Source organism: Odontomachus brunneus, unplaced genomic scaffold (assembly GCF_010583005.1).
Source record: "Odontomachus brunneus isolate Ranch 3 - 2012 unplaced genomic scaffold, Obru_v1 Obru_scaffold_015, whole genome shotgun sequence".
NCBI classification, from domain to species: domain Eukaryota; kingdom Metazoa; phylum Arthropoda; class Insecta; order Hymenoptera; family Formicidae; genus Odontomachus; species Odontomachus brunneus.
In genome coordinates this window covers 1,139,639-1,158,229 of record NW_022639465.1, presented here as the reverse complement: position 1 = coordinate 1,158,229, position 18,591 = coordinate 1,139,639, and the positions used below count along the sequence as shown (strand labels likewise).

The window sequence follows — 18,591 nt, the reverse complement described above, 5'->3', positions numbered from 1 at the left end:
AAGTTTATCTATCCGTAAGTCATAGATTTATCATAAGCATGAAACTTATTCAAAATAAATTCTGAATCCTAATAAATTTAGCACTTCAATTAAGAATAGAAAACAAAAATTCGGTTGACACGTAGAATCGAACCAACTTTTTCTTCAATAAAGTCTCATGATATTCTTGGAAAGAAAACCGATTTTCCTTTCGAGTATACGATAATGAATTCTACCGAAATTTATGATAAATATATTTCAAGATTATTATCAAGAGAATGTTATTTGTTGAAAATAACTATTACTTGAGATAAAGAAAGTAAACTGAGTAGTCGCGTTTTTCTTGACAGTAGAATGATATTTTTCTGTGCGTAATTATGTATAAATGCAGATGGTCGAACATGTCATGAGTAGTTTTCCTTAGCAAGTCACGATTATAGCCGCGAGCTGTTGCTACATTACGTGTACAAATTCCAGGAACGTATGCAAGAGTTGGAGCGAAAAGAAATCGAGATGGAATTGGAGGATAGGCGACGAATGGAAATCAAGAAGAATCTAATCAATGACGCAGCTAAGAAGCAAGACGAACCAGTGGACGACAGTAAGCTAGTCGAGGCCATGTTCGACTTCCTGCCGGACTCGAGCAGCGAGGCACCGACCCCGGCGAGAGAAACGTCTGTCTTCAACGTAAGTTGCGACAATATAAAAATGATCTACGAACGATTATACGCGGAAAAAAAGCTCAGTTCGTGCAACTGAACAGGAACCAGGTGAGAATTCGGCGATGTAAAATATCTCTTTGCAAAGCAATTCCGCTTTGCATGGAATTGTTTTTCCGTGTGTATACGAATATAACGTCGGTTGTGAGCGGAGAATACATTCGGTCCCATCTATTCTAGGATCTACCCGCGCCGAAAGCTGATCAGCAAGAAATAATCAGCCCGGTCCAAATGGCATCTGAGGACGAGGAGGACCTATCCGAATTCAAGTTCCAGAAATTCGCGGCCACGTACTTCCAGGGCAACATCACGCATCAGTATTCGAGAAAGCCGCTGAAACACCCACTACTGCCATTACACACGCAGGGCGATCAGCTGGCCGCTCAGGCCCTATGGATAACTATACTGCGATTCACGGGCGATCTGCTCGATCCACGATTCCACACGATGGACAGAGACACGACTTCGGTAATGTCGAAAGTAACGGCGACGCTCGGACGGAATTTCATAAGGAGTAAAGAGTTCCAGGAGGCCCAAATGATGGGCATGGATCCAGTACGTGGCACACGTTTTCTTTCCATATTCTCATCCTTTTCTCGTGTTTGCTCTTGAAATTACATTCACATTAACTGAAATTAATTTATGTTAATGTATCGAAGTTAATTTATTTTCCCTTTTTAAAAGGTTTATCTTACTTGAGATTACATCCAGAACAGAAATCAACAAATACTTCTTTTTCCTTTTATTAAATGATCCACCTTACAACCAATATTAAAGTTTACATACAATCGATTGTTACATCCTATTAAACGAGAAGAATATTTACTTTAGACTCCATATCCTTTGCAGGAAACATTCCTCAAACAAAAGCCACGTTCTATCAGACACAAGCTAGTGTCGCTCACCCTGAAGCGAAAGAACAAGCTAGGCGAGGATGTACGAAGGAGGCTGCAAGAAGATGAGTACACCGCCGACAGCTACCAATCCTGGCTGGAGTCCCGACCTACGTCGAACCTGGAGAAGCTGCACTTCATCATCGGCCACGGTATACTGCGCGCCGAGTTGCGGGACGAGATATATTGCCAGATCTGTAAACAACTGACCAACAATCCGTCGAAGTCCTCGCACGCGCGAGGTTGGATCTTGCTGTCTCTCTGCGTCGGCTGTTTCGCACCTTCCGAGAAGTTCGTCAACTACCTGCGAGCGTTTATCAGAGAAGGACCGCCCGGTTACGCGCCTTATTGCGAGGACAGACTGAAGAGGACCTTCAACAACGGCACCCGCAATCAGCCGCCGAGCTGGCTGGAGCTCCAGGCGACCAAGTCGAAGAAGCCGATCATGCTGCCGATCACCTTTATGGACGGGAACACGAAGACTCTGCTGGCCGACTCGGCCACCACGGCGCGAGAGCTGTGCAATCAGCTGTCCGACAAGATCTCCCTGAGAGACCAGTTCGGCTTTTCCCTGTACATCGCCCTGTTCGACAAAGTGTCGTCCCTGGGCAGCGGCGGCGATCACGTGATGGACGCGATCTCGCAGTGCGAGCAGTACGCCAAGGAGCAGGGCGCGCAGGAGCGGAACGCACCGTGGCGACTGTTCTTCCGCAAGGAGATCTTCGCGCCTTGGCATGAGCCGACCGAGGACCAAGTGGCCACAAACCTGATCTACCAACAGGTGGTACGCGGAGTGAAATTCGGCGAGTATCGTTGCGATAAGGAGGAGGACCTGGCGATGATCGCGGCTCAGCAATATTACATCGAGTATCACAACGACATGAACGTCGACCGACTATACACGCTACTGCCAAATTACATACCGGACTATTGTCTGACCGGCATCGACAAGGCGATCGATCGATGGGGACACCTCGTTCTGCAGGCATACAAGAAGGTAAGAAACGAAAGCAGGCTCGGTGTAATTTTGTATTAATATCTTTTATCTTATATAAGTCTATGTTTTGATTTTAATTGGAACTTTTGTTTCTCAATGCGATACGATACGTTCATCGTTCTTGATGTGTTCTGTTCGCAGAGTTACTACTTAAAAGAGAAGGTGCCGGCGTTGCGCGTCAAAGAGGACATAGTTGGCTACGCGAAGTTCAAGTGGCCTTTGTTGTTCTCGCGTTTCTACGAGGCTTACAGAAATTCCGGCCCGAACCTGCCCAAGAACGACGTTATCATCGCCGTCAACTGGACCGGAGTGTACGTCGTCGACGACCAAGAGCAGGTGCTCCTGGAGTTATCCTTCCCCGAGATTACCACCGTATCTAGTCAAAAGTACGTAGAGAAAGACGAACTCCCGTGACGAAAGAGAGGAAATTATAACTCAAACATTCACACTGTGCTTTCAGAACGAACAAGATGTTTACGCAAACATTCAGTTTGTCAACGGTGCGGGGAGAAGAGTTCACATTCCAGAGCCCGAACGCGGAGGACATTCGCGACCTGGTAGTGTACTTCCTGGAGGGGCTGAAGAAGCGCAGCAAGTTCGTCATAGCTCTGCAAGACTACAAGGCGCCGGGCGAGGGCTCCTCATTCCTGACGTTTCAAAAAGGCGATCTCATCGTCCTCGAGGACGAGAGCACTGGAGAGACAGTGCTCAACTCGGGATGGTGCGTCGGCACCTGCGAAAGAACTGGAGAGAAGGGCGATTTCCCAGCAGAGACTGTCTATGTGTTGCCTTCCTTGACGAAGCCACCCAATGATATACTAGTAAGTTGATCACTTGTGCGAGAAGGAATTTGAACGACTCCGTAAATTTTGAGAAATCTAATCGAGGAGAAGAAATGTCTCCTTCGTTCCTATTCGAAGAAATAAAAACCGGAGCTTTCAGTTATAACCCAATGAGAAAAATTTATCCTGGATGAATTGGTAAAAGTGGTATTAATTCAAGTAATAATTCGTCCAGATCACCCATAAAGAACATTTAGAAATATCCTAAGAATATTGTATTCTGATATGTCAAATTTGAAATAGTTCTTGAATGTTTTATTTCGCTGAAATATTTTGAATTTTATTCTATTGGAACATATTGAAAAGGTTTTAATTTATTTTAGTATTCATTAATATTATATTCTTTCGCAAAAATATTTTGTAAGATTTATGAGAGATTATTTTAGGAAGATGATTCTAATATAATATACTTTCTCAATTATTTTCAGGCGCTATTTAGCATAGAAGGCACGGAGAACAGTCGTAGACTCTATCCTCAGCAACTGAACGGCGTAGATTCTCGTGATAAGCCTCACACTCTTCTGGAGTACGCGATCGATCATTTTCGGTAAGTAAAGAACGACATATTGCATCTTAGATTCTATTAGTCATTCCACGAATAAGTGTGCACTTTTAAGATAACTTTAAAGAATGGAGCCAAATAGAGACGATACTCCTCAGTTTCTCCGGTTTCCCAACTAATTTTTCAATTTTACTCCTTCGGGAATTTTGAAGTTAATATCATCATTGGTCTGTTCTTTTCAGCTGCACTGTTGAATTAGTGCAATAAGTTAGAGTGAGAAAAGATATACTTGTCTCACTTTAACAGCAGCAAACTCACTTTAACTTTGTTGCAGCAGTTCAGCAGTGCAGCTGAAAAGAACAGACCACATATGTGCATTCACAAATACGCGCATCATTCTTATAAGATAACCGATAAAATGAGAAAACTGTGGCGTGACGAATACAATTGCGTTCATTCCAGAACACCACCGAAGAGAACGATGTCCAAGACGTTGACCCTGACGTCCGCGCGACGTGGCCACACGGACGAGCTCTGGCATCATTCGCGAGAGCCGATCAAACAACCCCTGCTGAAGAAACTCGTGTCCAAGGAGGAGTTAGCGGAGGAAGCGTGCTTCGCCTTCAACGCCATTCTGAAGTACATGGGTGACCTGCCGACGAAACGACCGCGCATCGGCAACGAGTATACAGATTTGATTTTCGACGGGCCGTTGAAGAACGAGATTTTACGAGACGAGATCTATTGTCAGATTATGAAGCAACTCACCGACAACCGTAATAGACTGAGCGAAGAACGAGGATGGGAGCTGATGTGGCTCGCCACCGGATTGTTCACTTGCAGTCAGAGCCTCTTGAAGGTATGCTCGAGACACTTACTGATGGATTTTATCAGCACTATTCTGCCGATTTACGATTGAAAATCGAGAGATGTAATATTTTGAAGTGAAATCTCGCGTATACGACTTATTTGAGAACCTCTTCCTACAGATCACTTTGTACCTTTTTATATAACTGTGTAGAAAGCAGTGTTTTTGTTTATAATTTTACTATTCTTCACCCATATGAGTGAATTTATTTCAGTAGTGATGAAATACGTCAGACTCACTCTTTAATTTTGAATACAAAAATATGATTCAGAGGGGAAGAATTTATTTTATGCGAGCGCATAAAAAGTTTTTCGAGTAATTTGGCTGTCACTCTACCTGACGAGTGGAATTTCATGAAAGAGATTTAGAGCTTACGCCTCTGACTACTCTACCTTCCATTTCAGGAATTAACGTTGTTCCTACGTACAAGACGTCATCCTATCTCGCAAGATTCTCTACAAAGACTGCAGAAAACTTTGCGTAACGGTCAACGTAAGTACCCGCCGCATCAAGTGGAAGTGGAAGCCATTCAGCACAAAACCACGCAAATATTTCACAAGGTTTACTTCCCGGATGACACGGACGAGGTATCGGTTCATACTTATTTTATAAAGCACCATATATTGTTACCGCCATTTCTCTCGGCAATCATTGCTATTCTATTCGACAAGTTACATCATAATAATAATGATAAATCTCATTTGTAGGCATTCGAAGTTGACTCGTCTACTAGAGCGAAAGACTTCTGCCAGAACATCGCGCAGAGACTTAATTTGCGGTCCGCCGAAGGCTTTAGTTTGTTCGTCAAGATTGCCGATAAAGTCATTTCCGTGCCGGAGGGCGATTTTTTCTTCGATTTCGTGCGTCACCTGACTGACTGGATCAGAAAGGCGAGACCTTCGCGAGACGGTACGTGTTTTAGCGACTTTTAAGTCCGTATATTAACGTTTGTTGAAACTCGTCTCATGTAAAATATTTAGATTTGAATTAGATTTGAATTTTTCAGTGAGAAAATCTTATAATATGTGTAAGATCATATTTATAACAAATTAAATATGAATTTTTCAGCTGAATCACGATTACAAATGTAATGTCGCATATATTATACGATTCAAATAAAAAACTCAAATCTAACTCTAAATTAAGATCTGGGCATCTCACGTGATATAAATTCAAGTAACAATTATTAATATGGGCCTTAGAGTTACATGTAAGTTCTTCAGTTGTGTGATTGCAAATGTAACGTCATATATATCGTGTAATTCAACTTCAAAAATTGAAATCTAACTTTGCATTCAACATCTCACATGAGAATAGTTTCAAGTAAACGACTATTGATACAGATCTGTTTGTCACAAGTTCCAAGTGATAATTATAAATATCGGTTTTACTAGCGCAAGTTTCAATGTAATTAATTAAACGATTTCACATCAATTTAGGAGTATCGCCGCAATTCACGTATCAAGTCTTCTTCATGAAGAAACTCTGGACAAACACAGTTCCCGGCAAAGACAGAAACGCCGACTTGATCTTCCACTTCCATCAAGAACTTCCTAAGTTACTAAGAGGTGAGTGGCGATATTTAATCTCAGCATGGTACGTTTCATATGTCGTTTTGTATAATAAAAGTCAATTCATGTAACACATTATAATTGTAATTATGTATCTTTACAAAATTAATTGTACTTGCTTACTTCTCTTTTAAAACTTTTACTCTTTTTCTACTGATTACGCGTCACATGGAGGCGAGTAAATCTTTTTATAAACATATACGAAACGTCAAGCTGTCAAATTGGACACATTTCCACTTGCTAAATTGATCAATAGTTATGAAAAACGCGTAGCTAGAAACGAGTGCAATCGGTGGGAAATTTTTAATAACTATCGATCTAATAAATGGTATCAATATCCATGCGTTTGAGTGTACAACATATTGCATAGAGTTATGAATTGACCTTCGCACTACTACTTTGCCGAATGTGCAGGCTATCACAAGTGCACGAAAGAGGAAGCGTCGAGACTTGCAGCTTTGGTGTACAGGGTACGATTCGGCGAGAGCAAACAGGAATTACAAGCGATCCCGTGAGTGTATTTTCCACGTGCAACATATTGTAGCTCGAGATTTTTGCAAAATCAAACGTTGACTATTTTCAATTGCAGACAAATGCTGAGAGAACTCATACCGGGCGACCTGATCAAGATACAGAGCGCCAATGATTGGAAGAGATCCATAATCGCCTCCTACAATCAAGATGCTGGTAAGTGCGAAGAGAATTCAACGAGGAGTCTATACGACAAGAAGAGATTAAGATTATTCTCTTCCTTTGTTCCAGGCATGAGTCCGGAAGACGCGAAAATTACATTCCTGAAGATCGTGTACCGATGGCCGACATTCGGCTCCGCATTTTTCGAGGTGAAACAAAGCACAGAACCGAATTATCCCGAGCTATTGCTGATCGCCATCAACAAACACGGCGTGAGCCTTATACATCCTCAGTCGAAGGTGAGACGAAGAGGGCTCATACTTGAAGATCACGACACTATTTATTTTAACCGGTCAAAATTGGCTGCCAACTGACAATCGTTTTTCAGGACATACTGATCACACATCCCTTCACGAGAATCTCCAACTGGTCGTCCGGCAACACCTACTTCCACATGACAATAGGAAATCTCGTGCGCGGCTCGAAGCTCCTTTGCGAAACCTCGTTGGGTTACAAGATGGACGACCTCCTGACCTCCTACATTTCGCTGATGCTCACGAATATGAATAAGCAACGCACGATACGAATCAAATGAACAGGAACGACGACTTCGAGATAATCCGCCGCGAGTAAACATTCCACTACGAGGTGCTAACGTTAAGCGTGTGCTCAATGATTCTCTTCTCATGTTGCTTCTCTACAAGCGCACGCGCTTGTATAAGTTAATTTAATAAGAATTATTTCGTATATATCACATCCCCAAATCGTATGTCCGCGCGCAATATCGCGTCTCTCGTTAGATTCTGACTGTCACGGGAGAAATTGTTTCAACGTTATATTTCATGTACTTCATATATATCACACATTCTGTTCATTTTTTATATTATACACAACGCGTAAATTCTACGCGGAGGTGCGTTTATAGAAAGATTTTTCAACGCTATAATTTATATACCGTAAAACATAGGAGAAAACGTCCACTTTCTATCACTTTCATATCTACCTGTTAATTTATGGTTCATTGATAATCGATATAAGGGGAACAGCAATTTATATGTACACAAGTTATTAGCCAAACGATTTGTACATGATCTACTTACGTTTAGAACTTTCTCTCTTTTTTTTCTCCCTCCCTCTCTCTTTCTCTCTCTCTCTCTTGTACGTTAACGTAACACGGGCATGATTAGCAGCAGCTACGCATAATTTTTACGCGAGCATGATGTGAAATAATTCGTTGTAACGGGATCTGCGAATGATGACAGATCTGCGCAGAGTGACAAACGGTCAGAATTTTATCCGTCCAGTGAAATGTGAGCCGCTTGTTTCGTAAGCGGCGTATATAAGTGTAATTCCTTTCGAGGACCGGCCGAAAATTCACGCGACAAATACGGGTACGCAAGACATAACGGTGTGTATCTATTAGAAAAGAAAATTCTCTCTCTCTCTCTCTCTCTCTCAATATTTCGCCCTACTGTACTTACTAATATAGTAATAGTTTCGAAATAAACGGCTCGTGTAAGAATGTAATTACTATGAAATCGCTTTTATAATTGTGAATAAAGACGACCACGTTCTTCACGCGCAAAGTACGAGCGTTAATCGTGGGTAAATTCCCATGGTATGTATACCAGCATTCCCCTCTTTTCCGAGATCACCTCGCGAAGACATTCCCAAGGCGATCTTATCTCACTTCCTCTTGGAGAAGATGACGGTGTTCGATTATCTCTCGTAAGGAGGAAGGAAAAGGGTCGAACTGTAAACGCTAATGGCTAAGAGCGATGGATTCATTTAAAAGGACAGAAATTTGCAAATATAATTTTATAATCACTTACTCTCTCATCTATGTTTTAAAATTTATTTTTAAAAAATTGAAAAGTATATACTAATGCGCTAATTCACAGATGAGTCAAGTGACTTTTTTAGAAAATAAATATGAAGAACGTGCTTTGCGTTCCTTGTTACGAAGCTATCGATGCGTTACTTCGCAGATGTGTTGAGCACTAATAATAAGCCTTTTCAGGAGAACTGAAAAGTTACTGAAACGTTTATTGAATGTTTATAACTTTGTAATGTATTTATAATTTTATAACAAGGAACGTGGAACACGTTTTGTCTCTTTTCACAAAAAGTCGCTGTGAACTAAATGTTGATATTTATAAAATATATCGTAACTTGTACCTCCCTACTTGTCGAAGAGAACGTGCGCGGTCGCTCGTTATAATCGTCACATTACGCGTGCGAGAATTCTCACGTCGTTTGGGGATTGGGAGATCGATCGGGAAACGTGGTGGCAATAAAGATCATGTAATATAAACTTTCAGTTTATTCTAAATCATATAGAGGCATAAAAATTCATATCTATATGCATCGTCATTGTACGTTCGGTGTAACTACAATAAAGCATACGTATATGTATATGTGTGTGTTGTGTGTATATATATATACATATATATGCATCTATATATATATGTATATATATATATATATAAATTTTTAGTGTGTCCGAGTCACAGAGAAATTCTAAGAACACTCCGGACTGTACGAAGCGGATTCCAAAGTCATTTGTTTTTTAAAACTCAAATAATGCATGTCCTCGTGTGTGTGGTATAATTTCGAAAATGGCCGTCCGCGCGAACGTCTCACGATAATTTCTGGATTTCCAAGAAAGATTGGGAGAAAATACAATCGTTACAATCGTCTAGATTCGTTTCCTATATGTTTCACTAGCGTTACGTTAATACGTGTTACCTGCCCATGATGAGTGACCAAGTGAGAATTAATTTCATGTAAAGCACTTCAAAAGAAGACTCGTAACGCAACAGTCGCCGAGAAGGAGAATACGTAAAATCGTAATCATAAATGTTGTATACACGTTGATGTATATATATGTATATATATTATACGCATATATGTATACATATTATATGTATATATAATGTATATACACATATGTGTATATATATATATATTTAAATATGTATAATATATACACAAAATAACACGTACATGTATTATATCAAAAGAAAATCCGTATTTCTCTCTAAATTGTCACACGGACGATATGTCATCGTCTCTGTCTTTGATATAATTGTATATATAAAATAAGAAGGGGAGAAATTGGAGAAATGTACACGAATTCTACTGACTTATAAGCGTCTGGCCGTCTGCATAATCAGCACCAATTCGCACCGGCACGCATGCACTCGCTCGAAGCATCGGTATGCATCGTCCCATGCATCTCCTAATAAATAATGAAGAGTCCGTCGACGTGTCGCGGCGCGCGTGTACGAATTTACAAATGTACCAAATGTCGAGCACGTCGCGCACGGTTTCAAAAATACACTGCGTACTCCGCCCCGTCCTCTGCCCTCCTCCTCTTCCTCCTATGTACACGATGAGCCTTTCACACAAGATCGCCACGAGCTCGTACTTCGGTACAGTTTCCCCGGTAGTCTCTTCTGTCCGTGCAATTCTGTTCCCTCTCCCTCGCTTTCACCAGGCGATTTTTGTACTTGAAGGGACAAGGAATTCTCGCAGAACCCCTATCGGTGTGCTTCCCTCTCTTCCATCCTCCAAAAAAAGGAAAATTAGAAATTTGCATGACGATTCTCTCCAGTCGAAGTGACGACAAGGTGGACGCTATTTCGAGAACCGCTGTACCGAGTTCCGAGCGTGGAGATTTTTCTCGTGACGGATATTAGTGTTAAAAGTACAACCATCGTCCGATGACCGATATGCAAGTGTGTAGGCTAAGACTGTGTGTTACTCCCGTTTGCAATTACATCAACTGTACGCACGCTCGTCTCTACTAACTACACTCGTTCATGACAGTTTATGTTGTTTTTGATCCTCCTTAAAATACTACGAGATGCGACAATATAATTTCAAAAAAAATGTGTACACGCGCGTGTATTGTCGCGGTTAAATTGTCAGAACCGATCTCCCGTGATATGATCCGAGCCAACCGGTGATGACTTCCCGTTCACTTTTCTCGAAAACTCTATCGTCAAATTCCGTGTATACATCAATCGTCTATACATAGTTCGCATTAAGCCGTTACAACCCACGATCGCTATATAAATTATTATCTCTGTAAATCTCCGTATCAACAACTTACGTGTCTAGCTTACGATTTAGCGTTAGCGCGTGCGCGCACTTTGAAGCGCGCAACACGACGTGTCGCGCTTTCGGGCGCGAGTTAGGCGAAACGCTACGTCTTCGTATTGTCTAAGTTTCGCGCCGCGTTAGCGTCGATTTCGAGCAACAAGTCCTTCGTGACAAAGTATGAGCAATCGCCGTCACTCTCACTGCCGCCGCCGCCGCCACCACCGCCGTCATCGTCATCGTCGTTGTCGTCGTCGTCGTCGTCGTTGTCGTCCTGGTCATCGTCCGGATCGGGACGACACAACGTTGGTGTTATTATATCGTCCGTATCACTACAACGTAGACTTTGGTTCGCGTTATGATTATCTAGAAGACATCAGAGACCCGACTGCGGCGGCTGATGGGTATTCCACGGCACGTCTGCGATCGCAGGCGGTATACTCGCTTGATTGTGCATGGCACGCGGCGCACGCATGATCTCGTCGGCGGGCGGACAGTGCGGGCGCGGCCCCGGCTCGGGCGTGTACGTGAAGGTGAGGCCGGTCGCGTAGATGATGCCGTCGTTGCGCACCAAGGAGACCGGCACCTGGGTCGGCTGGCGCACCCACAACCACTCGCCGCGAAACAGCGAGATGTCGGGCACGACGCAGAGCATGCTCTCTTGGCACCTGTACATAGTCTCGGCCTCCACGTCGCCGAACCACACCTGCAGATTCGGCGTGAAGTTGTCGCCTGTGAGCTCGAGCATCGCCACGTCGCCACCGCCGTTGAGGTGCAGGCTGTGGACAAGCGGCACCGGCGTCACCGGTGAACGCACCGGTCCCATGCCCTCGAAGAACTGGTATTCCGCCTTGTCGGTGCTGATGATCGTCCAACAGGCGCCGTCGTTGATCATCTCCTTGTTGGCCTCCTTCGGGCAGGGCGTAGCCTGGAACTGTATTATGCGCTCCTGCGACAGACACAGGTACATGTGGTCCGTGTCCTTCATGTAGAAGGCGCATTTGTGCAGCTGAGAGACGGGATCGTCCGCCTCCAAGCTGGCCATTTGTTTGTCGACCTTGCGGATCACCAGCCGCGGCAACGCCATTCCCGTGACGGAGCACACGAGCTTCACGGTGCTGCCGTAGTGCACGTATCCGTCGCGCACCTGAAACTCCTCCGACTCGCTCTCGTTGTCGTCGAGGAGGTGAATGGTGAACGCGCCCCATTGCGTCGAGCTCGCGTGAAAATTGCCGTTCTCCACGTGGAGATAGCGCGTGCTCACAGTCTGCGAACGCAACCGATTGAACAGCGCTACCTTCGTGCCGCTGGCGATACACAGGTCGGCGTTTTTCAAAGACTGTTTCTTCTTGGACGGTTTCGAGATCACCTTGATCCGCTTGCTGTGAAACACGCCGATGTCGTGGCCACTGCCGTAGAACATTTTCACGGAAAGCATGAAGTGCTTCCGCTTGTCGGAGTCGGAGATGTAGAGAGTCTTCGCCGCGCAGTATTGCTTGCCATTGTTGAGATCCAACTGCTGCATGTCCTGGTCGGAGTTACCGATGCCGATGAAGGCGCACAGTTGGGAAGTCTGGTCGGTCTCGCCCTCGCGCAGCATCTGCTCCTGACGCATCCTCCAGCCATCGCCGAACAGGTAGATACACGGCGGCGGGCAGAAGAAACGCTTCTCATTGCCGTACGACTTCTGCGCGACTTTGGCGTGCAGGATCACGATCACCATGTCGCTGCGATCGCGCAGATAACGCTCCATCGCTTCGCGCGTCAGCCGTTGATCCTGATGATCGGGCCTGTAGATGCCGGAGCCGAATCGCGGGTAGACCGACATGACCGAGGTCGGCGAGGGCGGTGATTGCATGCCATGCGCCATCGTGGGCAGACCGAACTGGTGTGGCATATTTAAGTGTCCGAATTCGGTTCGCGGTAAGAGGAAGATTAGGCTGCCACTGCGGCGCCGTTATATCTTCATTTTCCAAGCGCGTCCAATGCCTTCCGATTTTCTACCTACAATGAATACAAAAGTGATTAATCGTGTGAAAAGAGTGCCATCCGGATTCTATAATCATCGAGAAAAATTTAGATGACTAATATGATATAAGCTGATGAAAGAGAAAAGTATAATTACCGGCATCCCATGAGAATAGTGCGACAGTAGCATGCAATGGGCCGAGCGAAAAATTGGAGGAGAATTAAACACAAATCAAATACAATCATCAGTTGAAATCGTGTGATTAATAATAGACACGGGAAAATATCATTCTAGTGCTAAGAAAAATGATTAATCAGTTTATTTTTCTTCTTTTAAGTAGTTATCTTCAACAAAGAATATTTTCTTGACAACACAATATATTCATTAAAATGTTTACAATCTTAATACTCTTTAGTCTTAAAATATACTCACTAAAATATACTCATACAGTTTCAGAATATACGAATCATAAATTTTATAAAAACATATTATCACATGTATATTCAAAAGAAGAATTTATTCTCTTTACAAGAACATTATAAAACTATCGAGAAAGACTCGACTTTGTGTAATAAGCAACGCAAATTTTTGTTTCAATTATTGATTGAAATATTAAACTTATTAGGATTCAGAATGTCTTTTAAATAAATTTGATACGCTTGTGATAAACTTATGATTCATTTACAGATATACAAACTCATGAAATACTTGAAAAAAAGTAACATGGGAACAAGCTTGGATGGGCTATGAATGTGTGTTTTTCTATGTGTACGCACAATATTGACCAACTGATAAAAAGTTTTTTATGAGCTGTACACATCGAGTGGATAAAAGTCAAGTGCAAGGCGTACAGCTCAGAATAGCGTGTTATCACGGTTTAAAAAATGTAACAAAATGTAGTCGCGGTAATAAGCAATAGTGACAATACCGTTACTCGTTTGTGATTAAAGCGTACCAAACTGCATACAAATGTCTGCTCATTTAAAGCTTTAGCGTGAGAAAGATTTTTGCTTTTTGCAGGATGCGGGACGTAATTAACTCGAGATATCTTTCTTCAAATGAGCTACCAAGAATTGCTGGTCTTAGCACAGGAAAGAGGAAACGTTCGCATACACACACGCACAGCGTGAGAACCGAGCTGGGCTCATTTTTCCTGCATGAATTAAAGCACTCCTGGGCCCATTATGGCCGTACACGTAGATTTTATATTTATACAGGGGAAAACGCATATTGTAATAATGATCAATAGCGCGACTTTCCGAGTGCGTTATACAAACATCGCATTAATTGCACGAAATCCATGTTAATGCGTGGAATATGTGCGTGAATGCAAGTTTTATCATTTTCTGCATTAATTGCCTACCTCGCGAAAATATCGTAATTCCTCTTTACGCTATCGTTTTATCTTCGAAATGGAATTTCATAAAAAACCACTCGAACAAATAAAAATGAAATTTCTTTTATACTGGCGATAATGATTTTGAGCTGAAACACCAACAACCATTTGGCCTTGTAATATACATGGCATTAAAATTCAAATGCACATGACTTAATGCCACAAAGGATTTAATTTATGTTAATGTACATAATGTGCAAAAATGTTAAATAGGAAATAATAAATGTGTGTTAGAAAGATAATAGAGCAATATCTGTGCTAAAAGAGAATAGAAATAAGTAATACGATACATGATTTAACACTGCTTAAAATAATGGATAGAAAATTGTAGAAAATATTGACTTTTCTTTCCAATCATGATTTTGCATCTCACTTTTCAAAATATATTTATATAAGAAATTTACTTATAAAATTTACTTATAAAATTTACTTATAAATAAATTATAAATACATCATAAATATTATAATTTATCATATCTTTTGTATAAATATATATTTTTTTATTATCATATTCTTATATTATCTTATTAACTTATTATCCTATATCTTAATAATATATATTTACAAAAGATATAATAATCTATAATATGCAATTTATTTATTTATGAGATTTCTTAAATATGTTCTGAGAAAGGGGATGCAAAATCACTAATGAAAAGAATAGTCAGCATTCTCTATCATTTTCTATCCATCATATTAAGTAAAGGAAAATATTCTTCAATTAAGGTAGTTTTAACACTGGAAAAATCAAAGCGATCAAAATGATAAGATGATTTGTCATTTTTTAGCAAAATTGCCCAAACTTATAACAATGCATTTGATATTTTTAACTGAACTTGAATAACATTAAAAGAAGGCAAATAAACAATTTCCCCCTTTGCATTAGATATATTCTTCAAACCGTATCATTCTAACCATTCTGATAGAAATAAATCATTATTTTGGTGGTTTTAATATCAAATCAGGTTATTCCAAATCACAGAATTCTTTTTGAAACTAGAACCTAGTGTACTTAATTACTGACCAAATGACTTAATTACTATCTGAATACTCCAGAAATAGAAATATGAGTTTACACATTATTCAGCAAGAAAAGCACATGACTAACTGATTCTGATGATACACAAGAAAATGTACAAATGCAAAGTATACAACTAGCACTGCCATACAAACGCTGAGCTCGCTCAGATGCTACAACATTGTCATTCTAATTTATCAGACATAGGTTCCTTTCAGTTGAACTAGCTTGCACCTTTGCTGCTGTTTGTGAAGCAGTAAAGCTATGTAACATAGCATTAAAGGGAACAAGAATGAAACTCCAATGTAGTACTAGCCCAAATGAAGAGAACAGACCTTATATATTTATCAAATCATAAATGACGCGTGATAAATAATAGCCAGATCAACAATGACAAACACTGCCCTGTCGGCTTCCTGTCAACGATTGCGTGCAGTGGCAGAAGTTTAGTTGGCAAAGTTAGAAATCGAAAAGAGATGGACGAAGCGAGAGCAGCTCGAAAGCATCTCTTGGACGGCACTTTCGCGTCAACAATGATGAGATATTAGACAAGGCGAGGGGTATGCTGCGTTCGTGAGAAGCGCACAAAGTGCATTCGCTCGGCGCGGCCAAAGCGTCGTGCGAAATAATCGATTTGTAGCGCGAGGAGACGCGGTCGAAGCGGTGCGTGCGAGCAGGCCGAGTGCATTTGTTTATTTACTTCCCGGCGCGAGCGAGGAGGTTACGCACACCGAACACCAACAGGAGGTACAGGTTACGTTACGTTACGAAGGGTTGAACGCACTTACCTCCTCATCGTCGCCGAGGCGCCGAGTTCAGCCGCGTGCCCGCGTGCATCCTCCGAGCTATCGATCATCCGGAGCAGCCGGGAAGTCCCGGCAATCGTTCACCGTCCGCGGATCCTTCCGCGTCCTCGTCGCCTACTCCCCCTAATCCATTCAAAAAACACCTGTTCACTTTCCCAATTTTCCGAACAGTCCTGCCAACGCCGGCGAGCGAAACGCGGCGGCAACCGCGGCGCCGGTGGAGTCGCGTGAGACTGCGCGCGCACGCGCGCGCACTTTGAATCCGATTCGCTGCGGTTCGCGCGCGCCTACGTTCCCGACTCCTCGCGCGCTCTCTCTCTCTCTCTCTGCGGTGTCCCGACGAGGAATTTTCTCACGTAGCCAGCGAACGCGCTTTTCCTCGCGGCCTATGCCGCACGAAGTACAGTCGACGTACGGTCGTTTGCACAAAATTCGCGACACTTCTCCTCGGGCATGTTTACGAACGCATGTTTACGAAGTTAACGAACCTCTGCGCGCTAACTTGAGCATTCAGAGAACTGTCAGTTTTCAATACGAAGTGTACGAAAGTAATTTATAAGCAGAGAGAGAGAAAGAGACAGATAAAGGAAGAAAAAGGGAGAAAGGGGAAGATAAAGAGATTCCCGAGAAAAAAAATTCATATATAATTATATGTGAATTTTGTCCATATATGTAATTTTATATATGACCATGTCTAATTATAGATGTCCGTATATAAGATAAGTACTGTTGAATGAAAAAAGGAAAACATAATTTAACTCAATTAAACGTCATTATGAGTTACCACAAACATAAGCATTTACTTCAATTATATTTTCATAACGGCATACTTTTCAATGTGCGCATATATAATTATATATGATTATATACGATCATATGATCGTGGTCGATCATACAATCATGGACAAAATCCATATGTGATCTCTTTTTTCCAAAGTTAATCCCTTCGGGCAGTTTAAAGAGAAGGGAAGAGAGAGAGAGAGAGAATTGTAAATATTAAATCTGTCCTTTTTAGCTGAGGTATAAATGAAATAGATTGCACCGTTTGTGTTTAGAGTGAAACAAGAATATAATCTAAAGTATACATTGGAGAAAAAAGAGGGAACAAAGTCCCCGTGCAGCACTGGTTCAGCTAAGAACAGGCCTGTGTGTCGCACAAACTTGTCCAAAAACAGTGACGCAACCTGAATGCAAACGACTGTACTCGTAATGTTGTTCGAGAATGTCGATCGAGAAAACGTACCCGAGACGTGCCTGAGACGCGTACGCGAGAGAATGTCGCGGCGCTAATCACACGGCGACGAGCGCGGCTCACACAACGTCGCGAATGCGCACAACGATCGCTTCTAACGCGCGGTCGACGGGCAACTAAGTTCAGAGCGAGTCCCGGCGACCGACGTAGAGTTATTACCGCCGCGTAAGTGGCTGCACTATAGAACGAGAGAAAGAGCGAGAGAGAGAGAGAATGCACTCAGAAAAGGGTGGGGGGCGTCGCGCTAGTTCATAGGCTCGCGCTCCTCCGAAATATTCAAAACAAATAGCCGCGGCGGCGAGAACGCGTTACCGCATCAGATGATGCGCGCCGATGTTCGCATCAATGAACGAAAATCCGGCGCGAAAGTCGATCAGTCCGAAAATCGCCGTCACGAAGTTTCGACGTGCACGTCAATCGTGCCAAACCGGCGCCTACTCGTTCGCTAAGATGAACCTCGGGACAACGCTTTCGACACGAGTCGGCTTGCTCTCGCCTTGCACCAAAGGTAAATTTCTTTATCTTTACGATCCAGTTCGATCCAGTGATCGTTACACTCGAACAATCCCGATCGAGAGAGAGGCCGCATATCGCTCCCTGAACCGCTCCGCGAGATATAGATATGAAAATAACTCAATTAATCGCCATCAAGTACTAACCAACGGCAAACGATATGTCCCGACACGTCGATGCACTTTCGAGGTTGTATCGTTCAAGAAGTAGATCGTACACACACACACTCTCTCCCTATATGTATATATATATCTCTCTCTCTCTCCTTTCCTCTTCTTCTAATCGCGATGACACTCTTTTTTTATAATTCCCCGCGATACTTTCCGCGACAGCACGGCGCCCGCGCGTGAACGGTACGTCACTGGCGCTGCAGATTCTATTGTTTTGTCGTTGTACAATGGCCCGGTCGACCCGAGCGCCTCTAGTTCTCTCTATCCCTCTCTCTCTCTCTCCATTCCTGTTTCTCTCTCCTTCTTTCTCTGTCCCTCCCCACCTGACGTGCGCCCTCGCCCCCCAGCCTTGCTCCCCC

General features: G+C 42.7%; 2 protein-coding genes across 3 annotated transcripts in view; one reads left to right on the top strand and one right to left on the bottom strand.

The window, feature by feature from the left end:
• Positions 1–8,590, top strand: part of LOC116841455 (myosin-VIIa) — a 36,783-nt gene extending 28,193 nt beyond the window's left edge. The window contains exons 14-27 of the mRNA XM_032809410.1: positions 457–666; positions 879–1,253; positions 1,548–2,588; positions 2,730–2,974; positions 3,049–3,409; positions 3,859–3,977; positions 4,395–4,791; positions 5,205–5,387; positions 5,508–5,709; positions 6,240–6,368; positions 6,786–6,882; positions 6,961–7,058; positions 7,134–7,303; positions 7,393–8,590. Of these exons, the coding sequence (XP_032665301.1) occupies positions 457–666; positions 879–1,253; positions 1,548–2,588; positions 2,730–2,974; positions 3,049–3,409; positions 3,859–3,977; positions 4,395–4,791; positions 5,205–5,387; positions 5,508–5,709; positions 6,240–6,368; positions 6,786–6,882; positions 6,961–7,058; positions 7,134–7,303; positions 7,393–7,599 (3,834 nt within the window). The 3' untranslated portion in view covers positions 7,600–8,590. The remainder of the gene's footprint in view (positions 1–456; positions 667–878; positions 1,254–1,547; positions 2,589–2,729; positions 2,975–3,048; positions 3,410–3,858; positions 3,978–4,394; positions 4,792–5,204; positions 5,388–5,507; positions 5,710–6,239; positions 6,369–6,785; positions 6,883–6,960; positions 7,059–7,133; positions 7,304–7,392) is intronic.
• Positions 8,591–9,309: 719 nt separating this feature from the next.
• Positions 9,310–18,426, bottom strand: LOC116841459 (suppressor of hairless protein). Of its 2 annotated transcripts, none has more exons than XM_032809416.1 (3): positions 18,209–18,426; positions 16,280–16,420; positions 9,310–13,112 (listed from the first exon to the last, which is right to left on the bottom strand). In XM_032809416.1, exon 3 carries the CDS (start codon positions 13,003–13,005, stop codon positions 11,485–11,487), a length of 1,521 nt encoding a protein of 506 aa, XP_032665307.1. In that variant the 5' UTR covers positions 13,006–13,112; positions 16,280–16,420; positions 18,209–18,426; the 3' UTR covers positions 9,310–11,484. The 2 variants fall into 2 exon arrangements, with proteins under 2 accessions (XP_032665307.1, XP_032665306.1); XM_032809415.1 differs by lacking the exon at positions 18,209–18,426 and adding an exon at positions 17,541–18,173.
• Between the last annotated feature and the right edge of the window lie 165 nt (positions 18,427–18,591).